At 51.4% G+C, this 23,230-nt stretch overlaps 2 protein-coding genes across 12 annotated transcripts in view; both read left to right on the top strand.

Moving 5' to 3' along the window:
* The window catches only part of TRPV1 (transient receptor potential cation channel subfamily V member 1), a 43,758-nt gene extending 29,965 nt beyond the window's left edge, over positions 1–13,793 (top strand). For all 6 annotated transcript variants that reach the window (XM_084985497.1, XM_084985500.1, XM_084985499.1 and 3 more), the window contains 6 exons: positions 1,969–2,134; positions 2,594–2,660; positions 5,353–5,672; positions 6,745–6,872; positions 7,347–7,462; positions 12,856–13,793. In XM_084985497.1, the coding sequence (XP_084841623.1) occupies positions 1,969–2,134; positions 2,594–2,660; positions 5,353–5,672; positions 6,745–6,872; positions 7,347–7,462; positions 12,856–13,010 (952 nt within the window). In that variant the 3' untranslated portion in view covers positions 13,011–13,793. The remainder of the gene's footprint in view (positions 1–1,968; positions 2,135–2,593; positions 2,661–5,352; positions 5,673–6,744; positions 6,873–7,346; positions 7,463–12,855) is intronic.
* Positions 13,794–18,729: 4,936 nt separating this feature from the next.
* The window catches only part of TRPV3 (transient receptor potential cation channel subfamily V member 3), a 53,748-nt gene continuing 49,247 nt past the window's right edge, over positions 18,730–23,230 (top strand). For all 6 annotated transcript variants that reach the window (XR_014821555.1, XR_014821554.1, XR_014821553.1 and 3 more), the window contains exons 1-2: positions 18,730–18,873; positions 20,807–20,927. Coding sequence is in view for 2 of the 6 variants with exons in the window: in XM_013981215.3 (XP_013836669.3) it covers positions 20,809–20,927 (119 nt within the window). In the remaining 4 variants the exon portion in view is untranslated. The remainder of the gene's footprint in view (positions 18,874–20,806; positions 20,928–23,230) is intronic.

Raw genomic sequence — 23,230 nt, 5'->3', positions numbered from 1 at the left:
ATAGGATTGATCCCTGGATTTTTTTTTTTTTCTTGAGGGCTCTCCCCCTGGCGCTCTATGCTTTCCTTCTAACTGGGCTGGTTGTCTTCTAGGTCTTCTACTTAGCTGCCATCACGGGACTTCTTGTTGCTGCCAGCCTTGGAATTCTCATTGCTTTGCACCTGGTTAGAGTTTCTCTCTCTCGTTTTGTTTTTTAGGGCTGCATCCATGGCATATGGAAGTTCCCAGTCAAATCAGAGCTGCAGCTGCCAGCCTATGCCACAGCCATAGCAACACCAGATCCTAGCCACATCTGCAACCTACACCACAGCTCACGACAATGCTGGATCCTTAACCCACTGAGCGAGGCCAGAGATTAAGCCTGCATCCTTGTGGATGCTAGTTAGGTTTGTTACAGTTGAGCCACAACAGGAACTCCCTTCCCCACTCCTTGTTTTATTGGAACACATCCTGCAGTATTTTCATCTGGTGGAAAAGAGGGCAGGTGATGAGAGTTTTCATTGTGCCAGAGGAGTCCATTGCTCCCATGTGTACATCCAGGATGCTGTCCTTCTCTAACACCTTGGAGATCCCTTTCACTTCTCTTCTGGTTTGAATCTGCTATTTTCCGAACTCTAGATCTTCTGTGTTCCTGATTTACTTCCTTGTTTTGGGGGGAGGATATCCTCATGCAAAGAAAGGACATGCATAGTAGGGAAGGGAGAGTACAATTGCTTTTAAATCTGACATATCTGAAAGATGTTTCTACTATACCTTCACATTTGATTGGTAGTTTGGTTGGGTATAAAATTCTTTAAAAATTCTGAAGATATTTCTCCGTTGTTTCTTGGCTTCCAGTATTAAAAGTGCCAAGTCCAAAGCCATTCTGAATGTGTGAATGGGGTTTATCAACTTTAAGCTGCATTATACTCTGGTCTAGATAAAGAGAATTGTTGGAGAATGTCCAAAGTTAGTCTATTGCATCTTTTCAGTCCTCTACTCCTTGAGGGAAGGAGTCTGGCTGCCCACTTTCTGAGAACTGAGCAAAAAAGAGGGCTTTGTGTAATCTGTCTTGCACCCAATCACATAATGTAGTTTTTGCTAAAGTACCAGTGCGTTCATGGATATTTGATGTAATGGGATCTAAGGACCCTCTTTTAAAAATCTTTTTCAGAGGCAAAACCTCCACTCCCCATTAAGTTAGGTTTCTTCACCTCTCCTCCAGAGATACGTAAGCCTTTTGAGGGTCCTCGATTAAGCAAGTTGGTTCTTAGGTTTTTCCACTATGAATTCGGATTTGGCTTTCTTGGATCTGCTAAGTCATTTTCCATTTCTCCACTGCTTCCAGCTTCTAAAAGTCCCATGTGCAGACTCCATTTGCTACCCAAGGCAGCCTTTGCCTCTTTTGGCTGACGTCAGTTCTCATTTTGGCCAGGGGTCTGCAGATGCCAGGGAATAGTATTTCTTTGCAGCAGAACTCCAATTAATGAGCCCGTTTAGTGACACTAGTTTTCAGTATGCTCACATCAGCACAGCGGTGATTTTTGCTGGGTTCTCATGTACAAATGGGATGATGCGTCATCAGCATGGTCCACAGTGTTAATGCAGCTGGTTGAGGGGGCACTTCTGGGAGGAGACAATGATGAGCAACACCACCTGGGACTTTCCATGAAATCTACTACTACAAACATACTGTATACATGCTTATTTACACATCAGTAATTTGTGTGTAAAGAGAAGATTTTGCACACCCTCATCACTTCCTACCCTCTGCCCCTAGAAGTGATTTTTGCCCCTTGGGGGCAATTTTGCTCTCGCTGAGGCTCCTGGGCTAAAGGAGGCAGGACAGCCAACCCCAGCTCCCCCATGACCCGAGTCTGTGCCTCTGACAAGAAGCCCAGGGAGCTTGGGCTTGTCTGGGGGGTGGGGTGGTGTGTGTCAAGCCTCCTGGATGCTGATGCACCATGCTTCCTGTCCCTCCCCCCTCAGCTTCGTGCAGTCACTGTTCATGCTGGGAACTGTGGTGCTGTACTTCTGCCACCGCAAGGAGTACGTGGCCTCCATGGTGTTCTCCCTGGCCATGGGCTGGGCCAACATGCTCTATTACACCCGTGGCTTCCAGCAGATGGGCATCTATGCTGTCATGATTGAGAAGGTTGGTGCTGGTTCCTGTGGGCTTCTCTGCAGAGCCTCTTTATCTCCTGGGTATGGGGGACCTGGTCCCACAAACTCCATCCATCCTCTCTATGTGGTCTGGAGAGATGCTTAAGACTGCACTTTAAGACTCATCTTTCCAGAGAATTCCCCCACAATCAGGCAACCTGGCCTAGACCCAGGTTTGCGGGCTCCCCTGAAACTGGACCCACCTCCGGTATAGCGGGCTCCCCTCTCCCACCAGAACAAAGGCCAGTGGCGGGGGGTGGGGTGGGAGCTGTGGTAACTCCCTCATGACACCTGAGATGAAAACCACTAAACCAAAACCCCTCCTGTATGTCCTCTGATTCCCCTTGAGCTCAAGATTAACCCCCCACCCCCAGACTGATGCTGCCCTGGCCCTTTCCTCAGCCTCTCCCAGGCCTGGACTTGGTTCTGACAAGCCCACTCTCTCCTGCAGATGATCCTGAGAGACCTGTGTCGCTTCATGTTTGTCTACCTTGTTTTCTTGTTCGGCTTTTCCACAGGTAACAGGCTTGATCAAGTCTGGTGGGGGGTGGGGCTCCTGCTGACCTCAGGTTCCTGAGGATTCTGCGGGGCTGGATGGGGAGAGGCCCGCTGGGGTGTGTGTCTGCAGGTGACAGAGCAGGTGGACAAAGAACACGGAAATAGCAGGAGAATCTGGAAATTGATCCATAGAAGATTTTAAATAATTTTAGAGGTATGAAGTGCTATTGCCTGTAGTATAGCTGCATTTTGGCTCAAAAAATTTTTTTTATTTTGGCATTGTTTTAGATTTTCAGAAAAGTCATGAGAATAGTACAAAGGACTTCTCTATGCTCTTTATGCAGATTCTCCCAATTTTACCACACTGAAATAAAAAAAAAATAAAAAATCATTTTCCCTCCTCGCTACATGCGTGCGCATGCACACACACACACACCACATTACACCACACTGGAAAAAAACAGTGAGTTGCAGACATGCTGAGTCCTTTACTACTAAATAGTTCATTGTGTATTTCCTAAATAAGAACATTCTCTTACCAAAACTCAGTATAATGATCAAAACTAGGAAATTAACAGCAATACAGGACAATTAGCTGATCCTAGCCTTATTCAAATTTCACCCGTTGTCCTGATAATGACTTTTATAGAAATCAAAATCCCTGATCAAGCATTCTATTTGATTATCAAGCCTCTTTAGTCTGCTTCAATCCAGAGAAATCCCTCACTCCTTCCTTCTCTTTTGTGATCTTAGCGTTTTCACTGCGTAAAGGCCAGTTTTTACAATGACTCTCAGTTTGAGTCTGTCCTATGTTTCCTCACAATTAGATTCAGGAATGCATTTTGGTCAAGAAGCGATATGTGTCTTCTTTCGTGTGTACGAGGAGTCCCACAGTGTCCGTCTGTCCCATTTCTGGCGCTGTTAGCTTTCGTTTCTTGGTTTTGGTGGGTCTGTCAGGTTTTTCCACTATCAAGTTATGATCTTTCCCTTTGTAACTGGTAAGTAATTTGTGACGTGATGCTTTAAGTCTATGTAAATATCCTGTTTCTCATCAAACTTGCATGTCTCACCTGAATCACCTGATCCTGTGATGGTTGCAAATGATGATTTTCTAACTTATTTCTCCTACATTTATTAGCTGGCATTCTACTGTAAGGAAGAGTTTTTCCTTACAGTAATGTAATGGAAATGCTTTCCATTCTGCCACATTTATTTACCTATTTATATTGGTAGGACCTCGTAGAGTCATTTCTGTTTTTGTTTTTTTCATGGATTCTCACTTTGTTAGATGGGTGATAACTCCTTATGACCATCATTTATTTTCATGCTCAGATTCTCTGAGAAATGGTCATCAGGGGCCCTTTCAAGCTGGCTGTGCCCTTTTCTTTGAGCAATTGTGTCCTGTGTCCCACTTTGATCCTCATCTGAGTTCTGCAGTTACATGGTCCACGTGGTATACCCTCCCCATCCCCATCCTACAGCCTGTCTGAGAGTGATGGCAGCTTTTTTTTTTTTTTTTTTTGCTTTTTAGGGCCGCACTCATGGCATATGGAGGTTCCCAGGCTAGGGGTCGAATTGGAACTACAGCTGCTGGCCTACACCACAGCACACAGCAATACTGGATCTGAGCCATGTCTGCGACCTACACCACAGTTCATGGCAACACCAGATCCTTAACCCACTGAGTGAGGCCAAGGATCAAACCTGCAACCTCACCATTCCTAGTTGGATTCGTTTCCGCTGAGCCATGAAGAGAACTGCAATGGTGCCTTTGTTTTTTTTTTTTTTTTTTTGTTTTTTTTTGTCTTTTTTTTTTTTTTGTTGTTGTTGTTGCTATTTCTTGGGCCGCTCCCGCGGCATATGGAGGTTCCCAGGCTAGGGGTTGAATCGGAGCTGCAGCCACCGGCCTACGCCAGAGCCACAGCAACGCGGGATCCGAGCCGCGTCTGCAACCTACACCACAGCTCACGGCAACGCCGGATTGTTAACGCACTGAGCAAGGGCAGGGACCGAACCCGCGACCTCATGGTTCCTAGTCGGATTCGTTAACCACTGCGCCACGACGGGAACTCCCCAATGGTGCCTTTGACTAGAAGGGATCTGATAGGGATTGGTGTGGGCTCTGGCATGTGGTCTGAAGCCCTGCCTACCAGGGACCATGGGAAGGGATTAGGCCAGGGGGGTTAGCGGATAATAGATCTGCAGTAACTACGGGGCACAACTGCTACAGAAGCTCTCAGACTCAGGACTACATTTCCCAAAGAAAAGTGCAGAATGCAGCAAGAAGCCATTCTGCTCTGAGCTTCTTAGCCCTCGTGGTTTTAGAATGGGCTAGTTCTGGGCCACCTTCTAAGGGGCAGAGGCAGACAAGGTGAGAAATTAGATTTTGGACCCGGGGCTGACATATGAGGTTAGGCAGGTTGTGCCCTGAACAAATGTGGCTGTATTCATTTCATGCATATAGATTTGCGTATTTATTTTAGCATTTTCCTAGCAGATGATGATAAAGTTTTTTTTTTAAATAAAACAATATATTATGACACATTTCTGATGATTTTAAAGAAGGGTTGTTTTGTTTGATTTATTTTTAATTCACACAGAGGTGCCAAGCCAGAGTTCCTGCTGCGGGACCATGCTGGGGGTAGTGGGTTTGTATGTTGTGGGACCTGGAGTCTGGGCTTCCATCCAGCTGTTTGTTTCCACGCTCTATAGCTGTGGTGACACTGATCGAGGATGGAAAGAATGACTCTGTGTCGACGGAGGTGTTCCACAAGTGTCGAGGGCTTGTCTGCCGGTCGCCAGACAGCTCCTACAACAGCCTGTACTCCACGTGCCTGGAGCTGTTCAAGTTCACCATCGGCATGGGTGACCTGGAGTTCACGGAGAACTATGACTTCAAGGCTGTCTTCATCATCCTGTTACTGGCCTATGTGATTCTCACTTACATCCTCCTGCTGAACATGCTCATCGCCCTCATGGGCGAGACTGTCAACAAGATTTCGCAGGAGAGCAAGAACATCTGGAAACTGCAGGTGTGTCCCTTGGCAGGGTGTGCGCAGCACCAGCGGGCCAGCTGCTTTGGCTGTTTCTCAATGCACCTGGGTCTCTGCACCTTTGGGGGCAGGGCAGAAAGTCCAGCTTGCCTGGGGGCTCAGGCAGCAGCCTCTTCTTCAGTGGGCTGCCTCTGGCACCTCCTGCAGGGGTTCCTTGCCCAGGGTCACCAGCTGCCATTCACACATGCTGTGTCTCTCGTGGGCTGCGTGGTCCCTGGTGGGACGATTTGGAAGGCTCAGCTCCCTGGGGAACTTGGTCTGGGTTGGGCACTGTGGGAAGCAGCTAATCAGGGGGTGGGGATTGACAGCTGCATTTTTTGAGCCACCTGGTCCACATCTGTCTTTTCCAGATGCTGGTAATAACAGCATCTTTTTTTTTTTTAATTTTAATTTTTTAATTTTTAATTTTTAAAATTTTTACTTATTTTTTTTCCCGCTGTACAGCATGGGGACCAAGTTACACATACATGTATGCATTCTCTTTCCTCCCATTGTTTTGTTGCAATGTAAGTATCTAGACAGAGTTTTCAATGCTACACAGCATCTTTCTTATTAAGCAGCACTGGCTCTTTGCCAGGTACTACAACAACGGTGCCAAGAGGGTACTTTCCCTATCCCCAGTTTTGGATGAAGGCGTGAGGCATAGGGAAGTCAAGCATCTGTGTCCAAGGCAACCCAGCCAGCCCTTGGCCCAGGCAGTTTCACTCCTGAGGCCCTGCTCTTAAGCATGGCACTATGTTGCCCCCTCATAAGGTTCTCAGGGAAGGCTCTGGGGCTGGCACCCTCTATTTCACGCACAGCTGCCCTGCCCAGACCTGGCAGGCACCAGCTGTGCCTGGGTAAATCTGGGATGGACAGCTGGTCTCTGTCCATGGAATCTGTACCTGTTGGGCTGTGGGAACCAGCCTTGTGTAGAGGTCACTGGAGGTCCGGCTTGGAGGAGCAGGGACAGGGAGAGACCTGAAGAGGCTGACCTCGGCAGGCGTCACTAGCAGCCGGGGTGGCCCCTGGATGAGCCCTCTGTCCTTCTGCCTGTCGTGTCTTCCCGCAGAGAGCCATCACCATCCTGGACACGGAGAAGAGCTTCCTTAAGTGTATGAGGAAGGTCTTTCGCTCAGGCAAGCTGCTACAGGTGGGGTACACACCTGATGGCAAGGATGACTACAGGTGGTGTTTCAGGTAATTCTCAGGCAGGAATCAAAGCTTGGGGAGCTCTGGAGCTCACCCAGAGCCATCTGTGGGCATAGGGGCCATTCCAGAACCTAGTATGGGCCTGGGGGTCTCTTGGGGCCAGTTGTGAGTGTAGGTAGAGGGGCTGCCCTAGGGGTTGGCTGTGGGCACAGGGGATTCAGCGTGGATCCCAGCAGCTGGAACGCAGGCATGAAATCCTAGGAGATGAGGTGTTCAGAAGGGGTTACCTAGTGGTCAGGGTCAGAGCCAAAGATCCAGTATTTGAAATCCCTGGGCCCCATGGTGTGGCCAGAGAGCACATCTTCAGGGGTGATGTCCAAAAGGCAGGCCCCTCTGGGTCTCCCCTTAGCAGCTCTGTCTCCTCATCATGGTCTATGGGCTTGGTCCATGGGACTAAGCCTGAGACCCCAGAATCTGTCCGTGGACCACCAGCTCCCTGCTCCCCATCTCCTCCCCCTGCAGGGTGGACGAGGTGAACTGGACCACCTGGAACACCAACGTGGGCATCATCAATGAAGACCCGGGCAACTGTGAGGGCATCAAGCGTACCCTGAGCTTCTCCCTGCGGTCCAGCAGAGGTGAGGTGTGAGGGGCGGGTAGACAGCTGAAGCCTTGGGGTGCCCCACTCCTGGAGCAGCCCCAGGCGTCAGCCACCCACACACTCAGTCATGGGTGCGATTGTGCTCCCACGCACACCTGCTCAATCCACAGCTGCACATGCCTGTGCCCGCTGGCCCTGCAAGCACCCCTGGTCATCAGTGCCCCCAGAGGAAGCAGTCAGTCCATATCCAGCCTCCCCGTGGGTGGCCCTGTCTCCTCTGTCCGGGTTCTCACACCCAGTGTCTGCACTCAGCCTCATGAGGCTAATGGACACTCACCTTGCTGGACACACCCAGGGGTGCAGAGGAGGGAAGGGTGGGAGGGGCCAAGGGTACACCTTGAACCGAGAAGCCCTGCGGAAAATCACTACCAGAAAAGTCCTTTAACCATTAGAGGCAAATGTTTAACCGTCGACATGAAATTAAAGATCCAGCTAAAGAGACTTACTTAAAAATGAGGCAAATCTAGTCTTACATTGAACACATTTTGAATGACGACCCTGTACTAATTGTTTTTAGTTTTTTAAAATTATTAAGTTAAAGATATATCCGACACGAAATTTGCTATCTTAACTGTTTAAAAACAAAAATTTTTTTTGGCGGTACCCATGGCATGTGAAAGTTCCCAGGCCAGGGATCAAACCCAAGCCACAGCAGCAACCCCAGCCACAGCCATGACAACACCGGATCCTGAACCCTCTGAACCACCAGGGAACTCCTTCACCATTTTTTAATGTGCACTATTTGGTAGCATTAATTATATCCATCACCCTTATTTATTTCCAAAACATTTTTACTCTTCCAAACAGAAGCTCTGTACCCCCCAAACAATTACCCCTATTTCTTCCTCCTCCCAGCTCCTCGTAACCTCTTTCTATTTTCTATCTCTTTGAATTTCCCTGTTCGTGGTACTTAGTGTAAAAGGAATCACGCGATATTTCTCCTTTTGTGTCTGGCTCAGTAACATCCCATTGTGTGTATATACCGTATTTTGTTTGTCTATTCAGCTGTGTACTGAAATAAGGATTGTCTCCACCTTTTTGGCTACTGTGAATAATACTGCGAACCCTGGTGTATGAAATTCTTGTTTGATCCCCTGCTTTCTGATCTTTTCGGCGGGAGTGGAATTGCTGAATCATAGGGTACATCTATGTTTATCTTTTTGAGCAACTACCAGACTGTTTTCCAAAGCACTTGAGTCATTTTACATTCCCATCGGCAATGCATGAAGGTTCTACATTCTCACCTATTCTTGCTATTTTCTGTTTTTGTTTTTGATTATAGCCATCCTAATAGATGTGGAGTAGTATAGCTCATGGATACATATTTTCCTAAGGACTTATGATTTTGAACATCTTTTCATGTGCTTATTTGCCATTTATAGATGTTCTTTGGATAAATGCCTACTCAAGTCTTTGGCCCATTTAATTTTTTTTTATTGTGTGTTATAGGAATTCTCTGCATCTTCTGAATATTAATTCTTTATCACATACATTTGTCAATATTTTCTCCTATTCTGTGAGTTGCCCTTTGATGAACAAAAAGCTTTTATTTTTTATTTTAATTTTTAAAAATATTTTAATTTTTTCTATTATAGTTGGTTTACAACGATGGACAAAAGCTTTTTTTTTTTTCCTTCCTGCAGCATATGGAAGTTCTCAGGCTAGGGGTCAAATTGGAGCTGTAGCTGCTGGCCTACAGCACAGCCACAGCAACGCTGGATCCTTAACCCACTGAGCAAGGGCAGGGATTGAACCTGAGTCCTCATGGATACTAGTCAGATTCATTACTGCTGAGCCATGATGGAAACTCCCTAAATGGATACTCTGATAAATGTTGACGAATATACACACTCAGGCAACCACTACCCCACGCGAGATACACATCATCTCCATCACGCAAGACTGAGCCTCATGCCCCTTTGTAGTCAATTCCACCCTCCCCATCCCAGATATATCCCAGTTTATATCACTAGAGATCAGTTTTATATCAGCTTTTGTTTGAAGATGAAATGTTAATTTCATCTTCCTGTTTAAAGGATATTTTCATTGGATATAAAATTCTGGGTTAAAAGATTTTTGTTGTTATTTTTAATTTCAACACTTAGACTCTGATTCTTTGCTGTCTTCTGGCCTCCATTGTTTCTGTTCCATAGTTTATGCTGCTGTTCTCCTGTCTATAGTGTGTCTTTTTCCCCCCTTTTGGCTGCTTTCAAAATATTCTCTTCATCTTTGGTTTTCAGCAGTTTGACTAAGAAAACTTAGGGGTGGTTTTCTTCGATTGTATCTTGGCTTAGGCTTTGCCAAATGCTTGGATCTGTATATCAATATGTTTCATCAAATTTGTAGAGCTGTATATACACTTTATTTTCCTATCTTTTCCTTTTACATGCATGTGAGACCATTTGATATTTTTCTGTGGGTTTCCGAGGCTTTGTTCATTTTCCTCAATTTTGTCTGTTTCTCAAATTTAATAATTTCTATTGACCTGTCTTTACTGACCCTTTCCTCAGTTATCTCCAAGCTGCTGTTAAGCCCATCCAGTGGATATTACATTCTAAATAGCACATTTGGTTATGGAATTTCTATTTGGTTCTTTCTTAAAAAAACACTTTCTACTTCTCTCCTGAGATTCCTTAGCTGTTCCCTCAATAAGATTGTTTTTCTTTGGTTCTTTGAACATATTTATAATAGCTACTTTAACTTCTCCACCTACTAAATCTGCTAAATCCAACATTTGGGCCATCTTGGGGTCAGTTTCTATTGACTGGTTTTCCCCCTGACTGTGAGTCACATTTCCCCATTTCTTGTATGTCTAGTAACTTTTAATTGTATACTGGGCATTGCGATAATAATATGTTGTAGAGACTTTTGTTTGAGTTTTAGTTCTAGTTGGCAGTTTAGTTACTGATGAATCACCTTGAACGTATGTAGACTTAGTTTTAAAGTTTATTTTAGTAGATATGTGGAAATGCCAAGGTATTAGCCAATCCCATCAAACTCAACCTCCAAACTCTTTCCACTGAGGAGCTTGTCAGGGTTTGGTTTTAGGCCTTGTTAAGGTGGATCTTGAGTAGCTCTTGCTCTAGTGCTTATAGAGTAAGTAGTGATTTCTGATGTTTTTAACTTGGTTCTTAGACTAGAAAAAGAGTGTTGAGGAGGTTCTTCACTGGCTCGGCTGGATCTCCGATACCCCTCAGTACTGCTCAGCTTCTGGTGTCTCTGTCCCACTTTTAATCCCATAGCAGCCACTGTCTGGTAAGCCTGTGCAAGTATAGCCCAACTCTCAGCCAAGGACATGGGGGAACCCCCCACCCCAAAGACTTCTTGAAATCCACTTCCATAAGCCCCTTCTTCCTCTTCTCCTGCACCCTATCCCATAGATTTTAGCTGCTTTGCCTGTCCCTTCTTCCTTAGCTCAGAGGCACTGCCATACTCTACTTGGATTCCAGCTCACTGCAGGGCAGTCTGAGAATTCGTCCCTAAGCAAAACATCAGGGTGATCATGGGGCTCACCTTGTGAATTGCAGCTTCTCAGTCTATTGTCTTATGCCTGAAGACATTTTCTGCATGTCTTTTGTCTAGTTTTATGATTGTTGACAGCAGGATGGCTAGCTCAGTAATGGATACTCCTCAGAGCTGGAAGTGGAAATTTATTTTATTTAGAGACTTACTTTTGGAAAACCACTCAAGGCCTTCATCAGTTTTCCCAAGGGCTTCCTGCAATCTTATAATTTCTCCACGTGTTTCATTGGATGCACTCCCTGGGTCATGTCATAGCATTTATTGATTCTCTCTTCTTCAGTTGTTCGTGGATCCACCTTGGCCACAGATCCCTTCAAAGATGGCTTTTCCTGTGATTTGAGCAATTTTCCACCATCCCTCTTATTGATTGCATGAAACCACACAACTTTGACAAGATTTGCTGTTTCAGTTTTCAGTTGATTGGTGTGGTGTTTGCATGACGTTGCTGGCTTTTTACAACCTTATGCATTCACTGTGCTATTAATAAAAACATTGACGCAGTGGCAGGGATAGACACACATTCATGTCGCTTGGGGTGGGGCTCGGTGATGGTTAGAGGTTCCCTGATTCCACACATATGATTAATTAGTGAGTATTTCCCAAGGATTTGCTTTCCTATGCAACTTTGTAACAGTGGAAACTCCAGTAATGAATAGTCAGATAATTCAGATAACAAAGAGCTCTCCCCACCCACATAGCACGTATGATTAGGAAGGGGTGAGGGAATGCAGGTGAGAAAGAGAAGGAGAGAAAAAGTGGTCAGAAGCTGAGTTAGGGAGAGCACGTGAAGGGGTCTTGGCATCAGGACTGTGGGAGAGGAGCACTGGGCGCCCCAGGCCTTTGTTAAGGGCTCTGGAACTGGAGCTGTGCCAAGTGTTCTCTGAGGCTGGGTGGCCCCACCATCCATCCAGCTAGAAGAGGGTGTCTCAGTGAGCCCCTGGCCTATCTCTCCACGGAGCCCTCCTGCATTTATGCCCAGGTACCCTGAAACATCCTCCTGGCGCTTGGTGTCCACCTATGGTTGATTGCCAGGCCAGTGTCAGCCTGCAGGCCTGGGGGAAGCCCAGGACCTGGCGAATTCAGCTGGAGTGGTCACAGTGGGCCCAGCCTCCCATATTCCTGATGCCTTTGAGACGTGACCAGTGTGGGACACCAGCAGAGGGTCCTGAATGTTGGCCTGAGGGTGGAAGGTGTGAATTTAGGCTGGTTTTCCAGGGAGATCACACCCAAGATGGCCAGCCAGAGGGCTTGGCTGACCAGGGCTCTGGCAAGTGGAAGGAGAGCACGAACAGCTGTCCCTCTTGGCTGTCACTTCTCTGAGATCGCCAGGGTGGGGGAGGGCTGAAGATCACCACAGGGGTGACAATGGGGTCCTCTTCAGGGACTTTCTGGGATTTCAGGCCACATGTGAGAGCCCATTCGGAGGCCCAGTGTCACCATGGTTCCCTTGCCATTACTCCTGGTCCTCTATGCCCTGGTTGGGCCTGGACCCCAAGTCCTGATCCTTGGCCTGGTGTTCATTACCCTGCAGCTGACCTGGTGTGGAGCCACTCCTGGGGCAGCCCCAGTGTTGATCTCTCTCCCACGTGGGCAGAGAGCAGCAAGCTGTGGACTCTCCTGAGGCCACAAGCAGGTCAGGGTGGCGGGTGGACCAGGGGAATTTAGGATCTGCTAGAGTGGATGCGGCTCCTTGAGCAGCTGAGGGAAGAGGAAACGGCACCCATCTCTGTGCTCAGGAAGTACTGGTGGGCCTGGGCCTCCTTTTCTCTGGAGGGTGGTCATGCCAGCAAATCACTGTGTGGTATCGTTTTGCTGCCTCCAAGGCAGTAATCGTGTTTCATCCTTCAGTTGCAGGGAGAAACTGGAAAAACTTTGCCCTGGTTCCCCTCTTAAGAGATGCAAGTACTCGAGAAAGGCACCTTGCCCAGCCCGAGGAAGTTCATCTGAAACACATCGCAAAGTCGCTCAAGCCAGAAGATGCTGAGATCGTCAAGGATCCTTAGGCTGTAGGGGAGAAGCGAGGGACCACACAGGATGCTCGCAACCCTGTGGGCTTTAAAATACCCCGTTGTTGCTGGTGGCGGGGGCCACTTAGGGGCCACTGGCGGTGCCTCGGCAGCCTGGCCCCACCAGTGCCTGCCTCCCAGGCCCTTTCCTAGACCCCTCGGGACAAGCTGTGGGAATCATTGCCGGATGCATGAGAAGAGATAGTCACGCAACCCTCACTGTCCCCAAATGAATTGCCTGACACAAAAGGATCTGCTTTTCCAGTTTTGACTGGCTTAATCAAACATTGCGAATAAGAAATCTCCATGCGCTCAACACAAAGCCCTGTTTCCTTTGATTTTATATTCCTGGGCCTGAAAGGTAGCGAATCCCAGGAAGACACCTCTTAGAACAAAACCCTTCCTTCGAGATAAAATGCCAAAGCCCTTCTCTATATTGTGCTTAATATCTCCTCTGTCCAGAGGGGCCTGGGGTGATGACAGTCACGCCTCAGAGAAAGAGGGTGAGGCTGGCCCCATTCCCCGCTCTTCCAGAATCTGGTGTTTCCGGAGTGACTCCCTCCTTCTGTGTGATCCACCACGATTCCGAAAATATTAGCTCTATTGCTGCGCAAATAAAAGTACCGAACCTTGTCCCAAAGCCACGTGACAAGAATTTTTAAATGATCTCCCATCTATAGTGGCCATGGTCCTGCTCGCCCATGGTGGAACCTACTTCCACCTTCACTCATCCTGCCATCCATCAAATAAATACATAAATAAACATAGAAGTCATAGCAAGTGTGAATCATGTGTCAGTCATTGGGTGGCATAGCTCATTGGCTCCATATGGTCTGTGCGTGCACGTGTGTGTATATATGTGTGTACTTGTATGCACTACCCTGTATGGCTAGGAGCCTCTGGTCACCCCTTAGTTATTGCTGGTGGGTGAGGACACCCCTCCATGCATCTGCCTATCATAGTTAGCAAACTGTGGGCCAATGACCCAAAACTGACCTGTCACCTATTTTGGTAAAAACACACTTTTATTAGACTGCAGTCAATGAAGCCATTCATTTCTGTACTGTCTCTGGCTACGTTCATGCTGCAATGCAAAGATGAGCCGTTGCAAGGACGCAAGAGCCTGCCAAGCCTAAAATATTTCTTTTCTGGCCCTTTATGTCAAAATTTGGGGACCCCTGCTTTCTGGACTAGAACTTAAGAAAGAACGATCCAGAAGAGAGCCTGGCAGGTTTTGTTATGTCTGTGGAGTGTGGAGTGAGCTTCCCAGTCATGAAATCACTGGGTGTGGGGTCATGAGGTGGGAGGAGGTTAGCTGAGGCCGAGCTTGGGCCGGGCTTCTGTGGGAGGTCCACCTGGAGGGAACCCCGGGACACTGGGAACACTCCTCCGAGTTCTCCGGCAGCACGTCTGCCTCCACACACAAGGCCCAACAGAGGAGCCCTTGGGCTGGTTGACCAGGTGGCTGGGCCAGGCATGACGTGAGCTGTAGCCAGACCAGAGCAAATGAGCAAAGCGGAGGAGTACCTGTGGCTACAGCACCTGGAAGGTTTATGCAAAGTGTACTGTGTGCATTATCCTTTACGCCTCCTGACAGCCTGTGAAAAGCTATTATTAACTCCATTTCATAGATGAAAAAACTGAGGCTGGGACAGTTAGTAAGTTTACATGTCAGTAAGTAGCAATGCCTGGGTCTGACTGCAAGCAAGGCTGACTTCAGAGTCAGGTTTTTTTTTTTGTTTGTTTTTTTTTTTTCTTTTTAGGGCCACACTGGAGGCATATGGAGGTTCCCAGGCTAGGGGTCAAATTGGAGCTGTAGCTGCCGGCCTACACCACAGCCACAGCAATGCCAGATCCCAGCTGCATCTGTGACCTACCCTATAGGTCATGGCAATACCAGATCCTTAACCCACTGAGTGAAGCCAGGGATCAAATCTACATTCTCGTGGATACTAGTCAGATTCGTTTCTGCTGAGCCACGATAGGAACTCCTGACTTCAGAGTCTAAACTTGACTGGGGAGCGAGGATGCGTGGCAGAGAATGGGCTGGGACGTGCCAGCCTACCCCTGGGTCAGAAGGTTTGGGCCTGTGACTCTTTGCTTTACCTATAGGCCTTCCTCAGAAAATATGTAGACAACAGAAATCTGCAAGTTTCTGCAAAGTGGATTAACTTCTGAACTTCGTGCCGGAAGGGAACATGTGGGTGTTCTTTTGTAAAATGAGTGATCACAACCTTTTGTGAGAACCTGGGTTGTTTAAAGGAGGACACACGTGCAACTGGCCTGGTCTTTTTGCATCTGTTGCTGTCTCTTTTCCTCTCTTTGTCCTCATGACCGGCGCCCCAACACCTGGAGGCAGCACGAGTCACCACCCAGCGTCTCTGATGGGAAGGTTGCTCCGCTCTGCTAGCCCAGGGACAGCTGTGGCCACTAGGATGCAGACAGACCCCCCACTGACCACTGAGTGGGTCTGCTCAGGCCCAAGGCTGCTGATGGAGCTCTACCTGGCTCCCGGTCCCCCCGGCCCCTCTCCTCCCTGGCACTGCATCAAGTGGGGTGTTTCCTAGAGCAGGTCAAGGAGTCCGTCCTTCCCTGGCTGCACCCACCCCACAGAGACCCCATCTCTCCCTCCTCCCTCCTGGAGGTGGGGGGAACTTGTGGGCCCACAGCCTGGGCCTGATGTCCCCAGAGCTTGAGAGGTGCGGGGAGGAGGCGGGTCTGCTCGATGCCTGCCTGGTGTGTCCTCCAGGGGGTGTTTTACAGTCCACTGCAGACGGACACGACCTAGACGGACGCGGCTGACTGAGGCTCTGTTCTGACCTCAGTCTGACCAGATGGGGGCATATGCAAGGCGTGCTGGCCTGAAATTCAGGACTCTGGGGAGTGGGTTTGGGGCGAGAATGTCCAGAGGCTGCCCTTCCCCTCTTGCCGCCTGCACTCCACCTCGCTTCCCTGGCCCCATCTTCCCTTGTTGGTTTGCTACCTCCAGACAGTCAGTCTGCAAGGTCTCTCCTGGGACTGTAGCCACTTCAGGCTCTGCTGGCTCCAGTCACGGCCAGAGAAAGGCCTGAGGTCACCGGGGGAGGGTGGGCACAGCATGGCCCTTGCCACAGCAAGGAATGAGGGGCTGGATTGTGGAGAGAGTTTGTCCATCTTTTCAGGCTCCCAGGCTTTGGGGGATCCCATGAATGAGCCTCACGTGGGTTAAAGGTCACGCACATGGCAGCCAAGGCCAAGTGGGGTTCTGCAGGCCTCCAGCCTTGGTAGAAGGGGGTGGGACCCTTGGTTCACACCCCTGCCGCTGTGCTGTGTGGGCCCCCCACGCAGGGCTGGAATCCCACCAGGGCGAGCATCAGCCAGTGTTTCAACGGCAGAGGGGACACCATTGGGTCTGTGGTGCTGGCTCAGCCCAGCTGGTCAGTTCCCTGCCTGACTCTGCAGGTGACAATGTCTCCCGCAGGGTCCCATGCACCAGAAGGCTCACCCTTTGTGACTAAGGGGTCAGAGCGACTCAATGGCCTGGGGCCACCCAGTGGGCTGCAACTGGACTTGGCCGAGCATCTCTGATGCCTCCTGGAGTTTAGACATTGCCCGAGCTTGTCACCACTCCTTGAACCTGCCTGGTCTCTCGCTTCCGAGTCCCTGCTCGTGGTTCTCCCCGTGTGGACCGTCTTCCCCCTTCCCAAGTCCAACCCAAACGCTCCCTCTTCCCTGAACCCCTCCTCCACCTCCTCATTAGAGGCACTTCCTCTTTCTCGGTGGCCTCAGCCCTTTTTGTCCTTGTAACCTGACCAGTGGCATCAGGGTCCTTGCCGGAACCTGGCTTCCGTGTGTCATACAGCTCCTTGAGGGTGGAGACCAGCTTCCCCAGCTCTGAACCTCCCTCTGGCTCCGGGCTTCCCTGCTTTGTCTCCCACCATGTACTCTCAGGATGTGTTGGATTAAACGGGATTGAATGCCGATCCGCCCCTGTGCACACACAGTGCGGGGGTGGCGGTGGGGACGCTCCCCTTTCTCCTCGCTGGGCACGCTGCCTGGCATTGGGTGGGAGATAGGGGCCTTTTTAACCAGGCTGGCCTTTAGGAAAACATGCTAACACAAGGCAAAATGCAGATGCTGAAATTGGGCAACAGGCTCACCCTGAGGGTTGGAGGAAGTCAGCCAGAAGCAGCTGGGAGGGGTGAGGGGCTGAGTCAGAGGGGCCATTAATGGAGCAACAGAGGGCGGATTATGCTTGATCCAACACCGAGCTTTAATGTAGGAGTTTCAGGCAGTGATGAAGTTGGGATTCTGTGCTTGGAAACATTGGCGCCTATTAACTTCAAAAGCAGCCCCTGTGTTCGCCACACCTGAAGCCTGTTGGCCAAGGAGTAGGTCTTCTGCCCCTTACAGGCCACAGGTCCTGCTGTTCCTTGGTCAGAGGCCGGATCTGCCTTCTGCCTCTGCCCAGGCCTGGCAGGTCATGGTAACCAGAAAGCCAGGGGCTTGCCCGCAAGGCCGCCAAGGATGTCCCTGCCCCATTAGTTGCTGATGCTGTCACAGTGCGCAGAGACTTCCTGCTCCATCCTAGTCCTGCCTGGCCTGCTGCTGGAATAGGTGTGTAATTCCTGAGTGAGCAGGGCCACCCCAGCCTTGCTCCACCGGCTTCACAGCTGTGGCCTGGCCAGGAGGGAGTCTGCCCTGACTCGTGGGCCTTGGAGGCATGTAGCCTGGCGGTTGCTGAGAGAATGAATTGCAAGTCAAAACCAGGAACAGGTGTTAAATAGTTGTCACTCTTGGATTTCCATTGTGGCTCAGCGGGTTAAGAGCCCGACTAGTATTCATGAAGACACAGGTTCAATCCCTGGCCTCGCTCAGTGGATTGAAGAATCCAGTGCTGCCGTGAGCTGTGGTGTAGATGGCAGATGCAGCTTAGATCTGGCGTGGTTGTGGCGTAGGCTGGCAGCTACAGCTCTGATTTGATCCCTAGCCTGGGAACCTCCATATGCCATGGGCATGACCCTAAAAAGAAAAAAAATAAAAGTTACACACACAAAAACATCTGTCACGGTTTACTGAGTCCTTTCTGTGCTCTGGGCCTTGTTTTAGCCTTCCTGTGTGTTCTTTCATGTAAGCCCTCTGGTAACTCTGCAAGCAGGGTTTAAAATGCACACTTCACAATGAAGAAACTGGGGCTTGCGAGAAATGACTTGCCCAAGGTCAATGGCCTAGAGGTAAGACAGCCAAGGGGTGAGGTTTATGGTGCAAAATTTCTGGTGGGAAGCATTGAACGGGGACGTCCTCTGTCTCTGAAGGGACTTGATCTCAGATTTTGAAGGCTGGGTATTGAGCTTGGGGGCTGGCCACCGTGGGGTCAATGGGGCCAGCTCTGGCTGTGGCCTTGCCTCTCAGGGGTTGAGGCAGAGCATTCAACCTTTCATTCGGCCCTCCCGTGAGCAGGATCTCTGACGTCTCACAGGGTCCTTGGGAAGCAGGTGTTATGAAGCCCATAATGGGAAACCTCAAATTGAGAGGAGGGAAGACCTGGGACCAGAACTTAAGCTTTGGCACCTGCTGCCTCCCTTGCCTTCTCCTGGGTTAGGGTGAGGCTGCGCCGTGGGTGTGGGGGGTGAATCAGGCAGGACACGTGGGCTGTGCGCAGGCGCTGCAGCTGGGGCTGGTGGGCGTGGCCAACCTGGCTCCGAGTGCAGGTGGCCCAGCCAGTTTTGCCTCTGATGCCTCATTCCAGCCATCCCTCTGCCTACGATGAGAGGATGAGAGTCTCTTGCCACCTCAGCTGTAGTCCCACCAGGGGCCTATGGGCCCCGGACATGCCGTGATCTGAGAACAAGGGCAGCCGCGGCCACCCCGGCATCCTCAGGTGAGTCTTTGCCGCATGGGGAGCCTGTGCCCTCCGAGGCCCCAGGGAGCCCAGAGTAAGGCGCTCAGGGGTCCATTTACAGCCAAGCCTGCCCTTTGCTGATCGGCCTCAGGGGAAGGTTGGGAGAGAGCTTGGACCTCCAGCAGGGGAAACAAAGCTGACATGGGCTCGTGGCCACCGGGAGAGTGGGAGAGAGAGCACAGGTTCTGAAGGACCTGGGAAATGTTCCCTGAGGTTTGGGGATCTTGGGGAGGGGGGACACTCAGCTGTCCGGAGCCGAGGGGAGGCTCCTGGCTCCCCAAGCCGGCCCCAGGGTGATGGGAGCTCAGGCTGGGATGAGGTGGCCCCAGAGCTTGAGAAGGACGGGGCCCAGGCATCTCAAATGGATTGACCCCACCACCACTCACCCCCTCACAGCAGGCCCTGGACGGGGGGTGGGCCCTGTGACACCCAGGCCTGGTCTGTTTCCAAGGAAAGGCCATTGCAGTCAGTAGCAGGGCTTGAGAGGCACTTCCCAGGTGGGGACACCAATCCCAGAGAGAGGGAGGACCTGACCTGCGAGAGAGTCCAGCAGGTGAGCATGCAGGTTTATGGGGTGACTCAGGGAGCTAATTATAGCTGCTGCAGTTCCCAGCCAGAGTTCTCCCGACCCTCCCCTGCCCTGGCTGCTCAAGATGGCCCCTCACTCACAAGTCAGGGCAGAGAGCGTGGAGCAGCCAGTGGTCACAGGTGAGAGACATAGGGTCCTTCAGGACCGTTCAGCTCATTTCTCAGAAGGGAAAACAGAGGCCCAGGGAGAGGCAAGGGACCGATCCTCCATCCCTCCCCTCCAGTGCTGGCCCAACCCAGCCTTTAGCCCCATCTGTCCACAGGTTACTTTGGGCTGAGGGAGGGGGTGGAGGCCTCCTGTCCTTGTCAGGCTGTGACCGTGGATGCAGCCAGGGACCACGTGCTGATGATTCCCTTCCCACAGGATGCCCGAGGCCCCGGCTCAGAGCCTCCTGCCACCAGGTGCCTACACCCCAGGGCCAGCGGCCTCCCCGGATGACTCTCCTCTCAAAGGCTGCTCATGTTTAGTGGGCTGGGGGCTGAGGGGTGAGGCTCTCCCATATCCAAGCCTCACTGCAGTCTGAAGACAACCCCATTCAGACGCTTCCTCCAGGGAGCTCTCCTTTCTGCGTCAGGATCATCAGTGGTCCCAGTGCCACCCTGCCCAGCTGGGCTCTTCTTCCAGAAATCACCCCACTCCCCGGTCCCGGTGACTCTGAGGGCGGCTCAATCAGAGAACAGTCCCTCCTGGCTGCCGTCACCTGCTGTCCACCTCATCCCCCACAGCCAGCCCTCCACCCCCCATCCTGCCGGCCCCCGTGGCAGCTCCTTCTAGCCTCTGGTCACCTCCATGTCCCATGTACTGTCTCCTATAGAACCCAGATCCCTCTTGTGTCCCTGCTGCCCCCGGATCGGCCACGGCTCTGGCTGCCTTTCCAGACCCCACCTGCTCCTGAGTGTCTCACTGCCCGTGGGTCCAGCCACCCCAGACTCTCCAGTCACACCAGCGGCACTTTCTTGACTGCTGGTCTTTGCTCAGGCTGTCCCCTCTGCCTGGACAGCCCTTCTCCCCACACAAGAAGCTCTATGTTCCCCTCAGTCTCCTGGGAGACACCAGTTCCTCTTCCCAGTACCTCCCTCCATGCCAGCTCCACGGGGCTCTTCTAGGACCCACAGGAGCAGGGCTGCTGAGGCAGGGCACAGGGGAAGCTGCAGGGACAGTCTCCCTGACCTGAGACGCGTAGGTGACCTGACAGGGTAGAGTGAGCTCCCTGTCTAGCGGGTGTGAGCAGGGGCCACACAGTGCCACATGAGGGGGCTGAAGCCCCCCGAATTTCCCCTCTGTCCCCTCATCCTGAGCATCTGTGCTTTGATTGTGTTCCAGCCATGAATGCCCATCCCAAGGAGATGGTGCCCCTTGTGGGCAAAAGAGCCGTCATCCCCAGTGGGAACCCTGCCATCCTGCAGGAGAAGAGGCCGGCCGAGATCACCCCCACCAAGAAGAGGTAGTGCTGGCAGGTTCTGGCTCAGCCCTGGGTGCTGCGCTGTGAGGGTCATAGGAAGAGCCTGGTGCCTACCTTCAGGGAGCCCGTGCCAGGGGTGGACCTGAGACTCTCAGTCTCATCAGGGGTGGGCTGGTGCTCAGCCAGGTATAGCTGTGGCGGGCGGGGTGGGGGGGATAGGAACAGCCCTGCACAGTCTGGGGCTGAGCTGGGGACGCCAACATGACTGGCATCACCAGGGTGGCCTACCTGGAGGGGCTGGGGGCATGGAGGCAGAAACATTCAGAAAGGCTTCCGGAGGAGGCAGGGGATTGCTGTAACCATTCTGAGATAAGGAGCCCCCCCCCCCCAAAAAAAGGAGTTCCCGTCGTGGCGCAGTGGTTAACGAATCTGACCATGCAACCATGAGGTTGCAGGTTCGGTCCCTGCCCTTGCTCAGTGGGTTAATGATCCGGCGTTGCCGTGAGCTGTGGTGTAGGTTGCAGACGTGGCTCGGATCCTGCATTGCTGTGGCTCTGGCATAGGCCAGTGGCTACAGCTCTGATTCGACCCCTAGCCTGGGAACCTCCATATGCCACAGGAAGCGGCCCTAGAAATGGCAAAAAGACCAAAAAGACCAAAAAAAAAAAAAAAAAAAAAGGAGCCCAAAGGTGGGTGGAAATTGTGGGTAGCCGGACCCCCTCCTGGGTACATTTTTCATGTCCACTGAGGGTCATTATCCACTGTGTGTCTGGCCAGGTCAGTGAAGCTCTCCAACCCCACCAACAAGGGCGCCAGCTCATAGGAGGATGGTTATTTGCAATTGTGGCAACAATGTGCTTGGCCAAGCGCCCGTGTGGCCCTAAGAGTGTTTTGTTAACTTGAACTTTGTCTTCATTGTCGTTATTGTCATTGTCACTCCCTAGGGCCCCTGGGAACTGGGCAGGGCCGGGATGGTTATGACAATTTCCCAGTTGGGAACACAGAGGAGGCAGGAGGAGAGAAAGTACTTCTCTAGGGTCACACCTGGCCCCCAAGCTGCCCCCCTTGCTGTCCCCCACCCCCTTGGCCGATTCAGCACCTCTCAAGCCTGAACACCCCTCCTCTGTGCCACTCATGCCTCCCTTGGACACAGGTGGGCCACCTCGTCTAGGCTGGCCCATTCGCCCTGCCTCCTCTGTCCCTGTCCCAGGCCCCCTCTGGGGGAGCCTGCTGTTTTTCCTTTTGTTGGTTTGGGTAATAATTGCTGAAGCCTTCTGTGCACCAGGCTGGGGAGACTGGGACATGGAGAAAAAGAGCCTGTGCCCGCTCACCGTCTGGGTGCTGAGAGGGACACAAGGGAGAGGGTGGGGAGTGCCCTGGAGAAAGTGAACTGGGAGGGCAGGGCCCAAGGAGGGGCAGGCTGTTTTGATCCTGTGGGCACTTCGTGGAGGAGGTGGCGTTACAGTGGTGACGGCAGGTGGAGACAAAGGGCGAGACCCAGTGAAGGGTCCTAGACGGCTAAAGCGCTGGTAGGTGGGTGAGTCTTTGGGAAGACGGGTCCCATCGGGGCTGGGTCTTGGTGGTCAGTTAAACTTGAGGGCAGTGGGGAGCCACAGAGGGGTTTTGAGGGAGAGAGAGGGCATGACGAGACTTGCCTCTTGGAAAGGATAGTCTGGGTGATCCATGTGGATGATGGACTGGATGCGCGTCTGTGGGGACTGTTGCCCAGATGACAGGTGGTGAGGGATGGAGAAGTGGGTGACAATTAGGATTGTGGAGTCTGCACGAGTAACCATGGGAAGGGAGGGAGAAGGAGGACCGAGATGTGTCCCTTTCTTCTTTTGGGGACACCTAGAGGGATGGCAGCGCCGTCTCTGACACGGGCACTTCGGAGGAGACGGGGCAAGGTCAGGAGGAATGAGCCAAGGTCAGGTGTGAAATGCTGGCTGAGCGGCGCTGGAGGGACATTCGGGTGGAAGCCTCACCCTGGAGGGTAGCAGAGAAATCTGGCTGGATGTGGAGATCACACAGGTGTTAGGGGGCCCGTGGGGGGAGCCTGGGTCTTGGAGGGCTTGTCTGGGTAGAAGCAGAGATAGCTGAGCTGAGCCACCCAGCACCACCCTCCTGCCTCCTTCACCCGTCCCTCCCCTCTGACTTTCCCAGGGGAGGTTGGACCTCAGAGAAGGACTGAGGAGAGAATCCCAGGTTCAGGAAAATCTCATGTTCTTCCTGCTGTCAGGCTGCCCTTCTGAGCCCAGCCCCGTTCATGGCCTTTGTTCCAAGGTCAGCTCTGCCTATGGCCCCAGCGCAGCCAAGAGTCTGGTGTGGGTGTGTCCTGGGTCTCG

Source organism: Sus scrofa, chromosome 12 (assembly GCF_054392235.1).
Source record: "Sus scrofa isolate SSC_HxYL_T2T_F1_AM1 chromosome 12, Sscrofa_HxYL_maternal_Yorkshire_Landrace_v2.0, whole genome shotgun sequence".
NCBI lineage: Eukaryota > Metazoa > Chordata > Mammalia > Artiodactyla > Suidae > Sus > Sus scrofa.
This window is presented reverse-complemented; position numbering and strand designations above follow the sequence as displayed.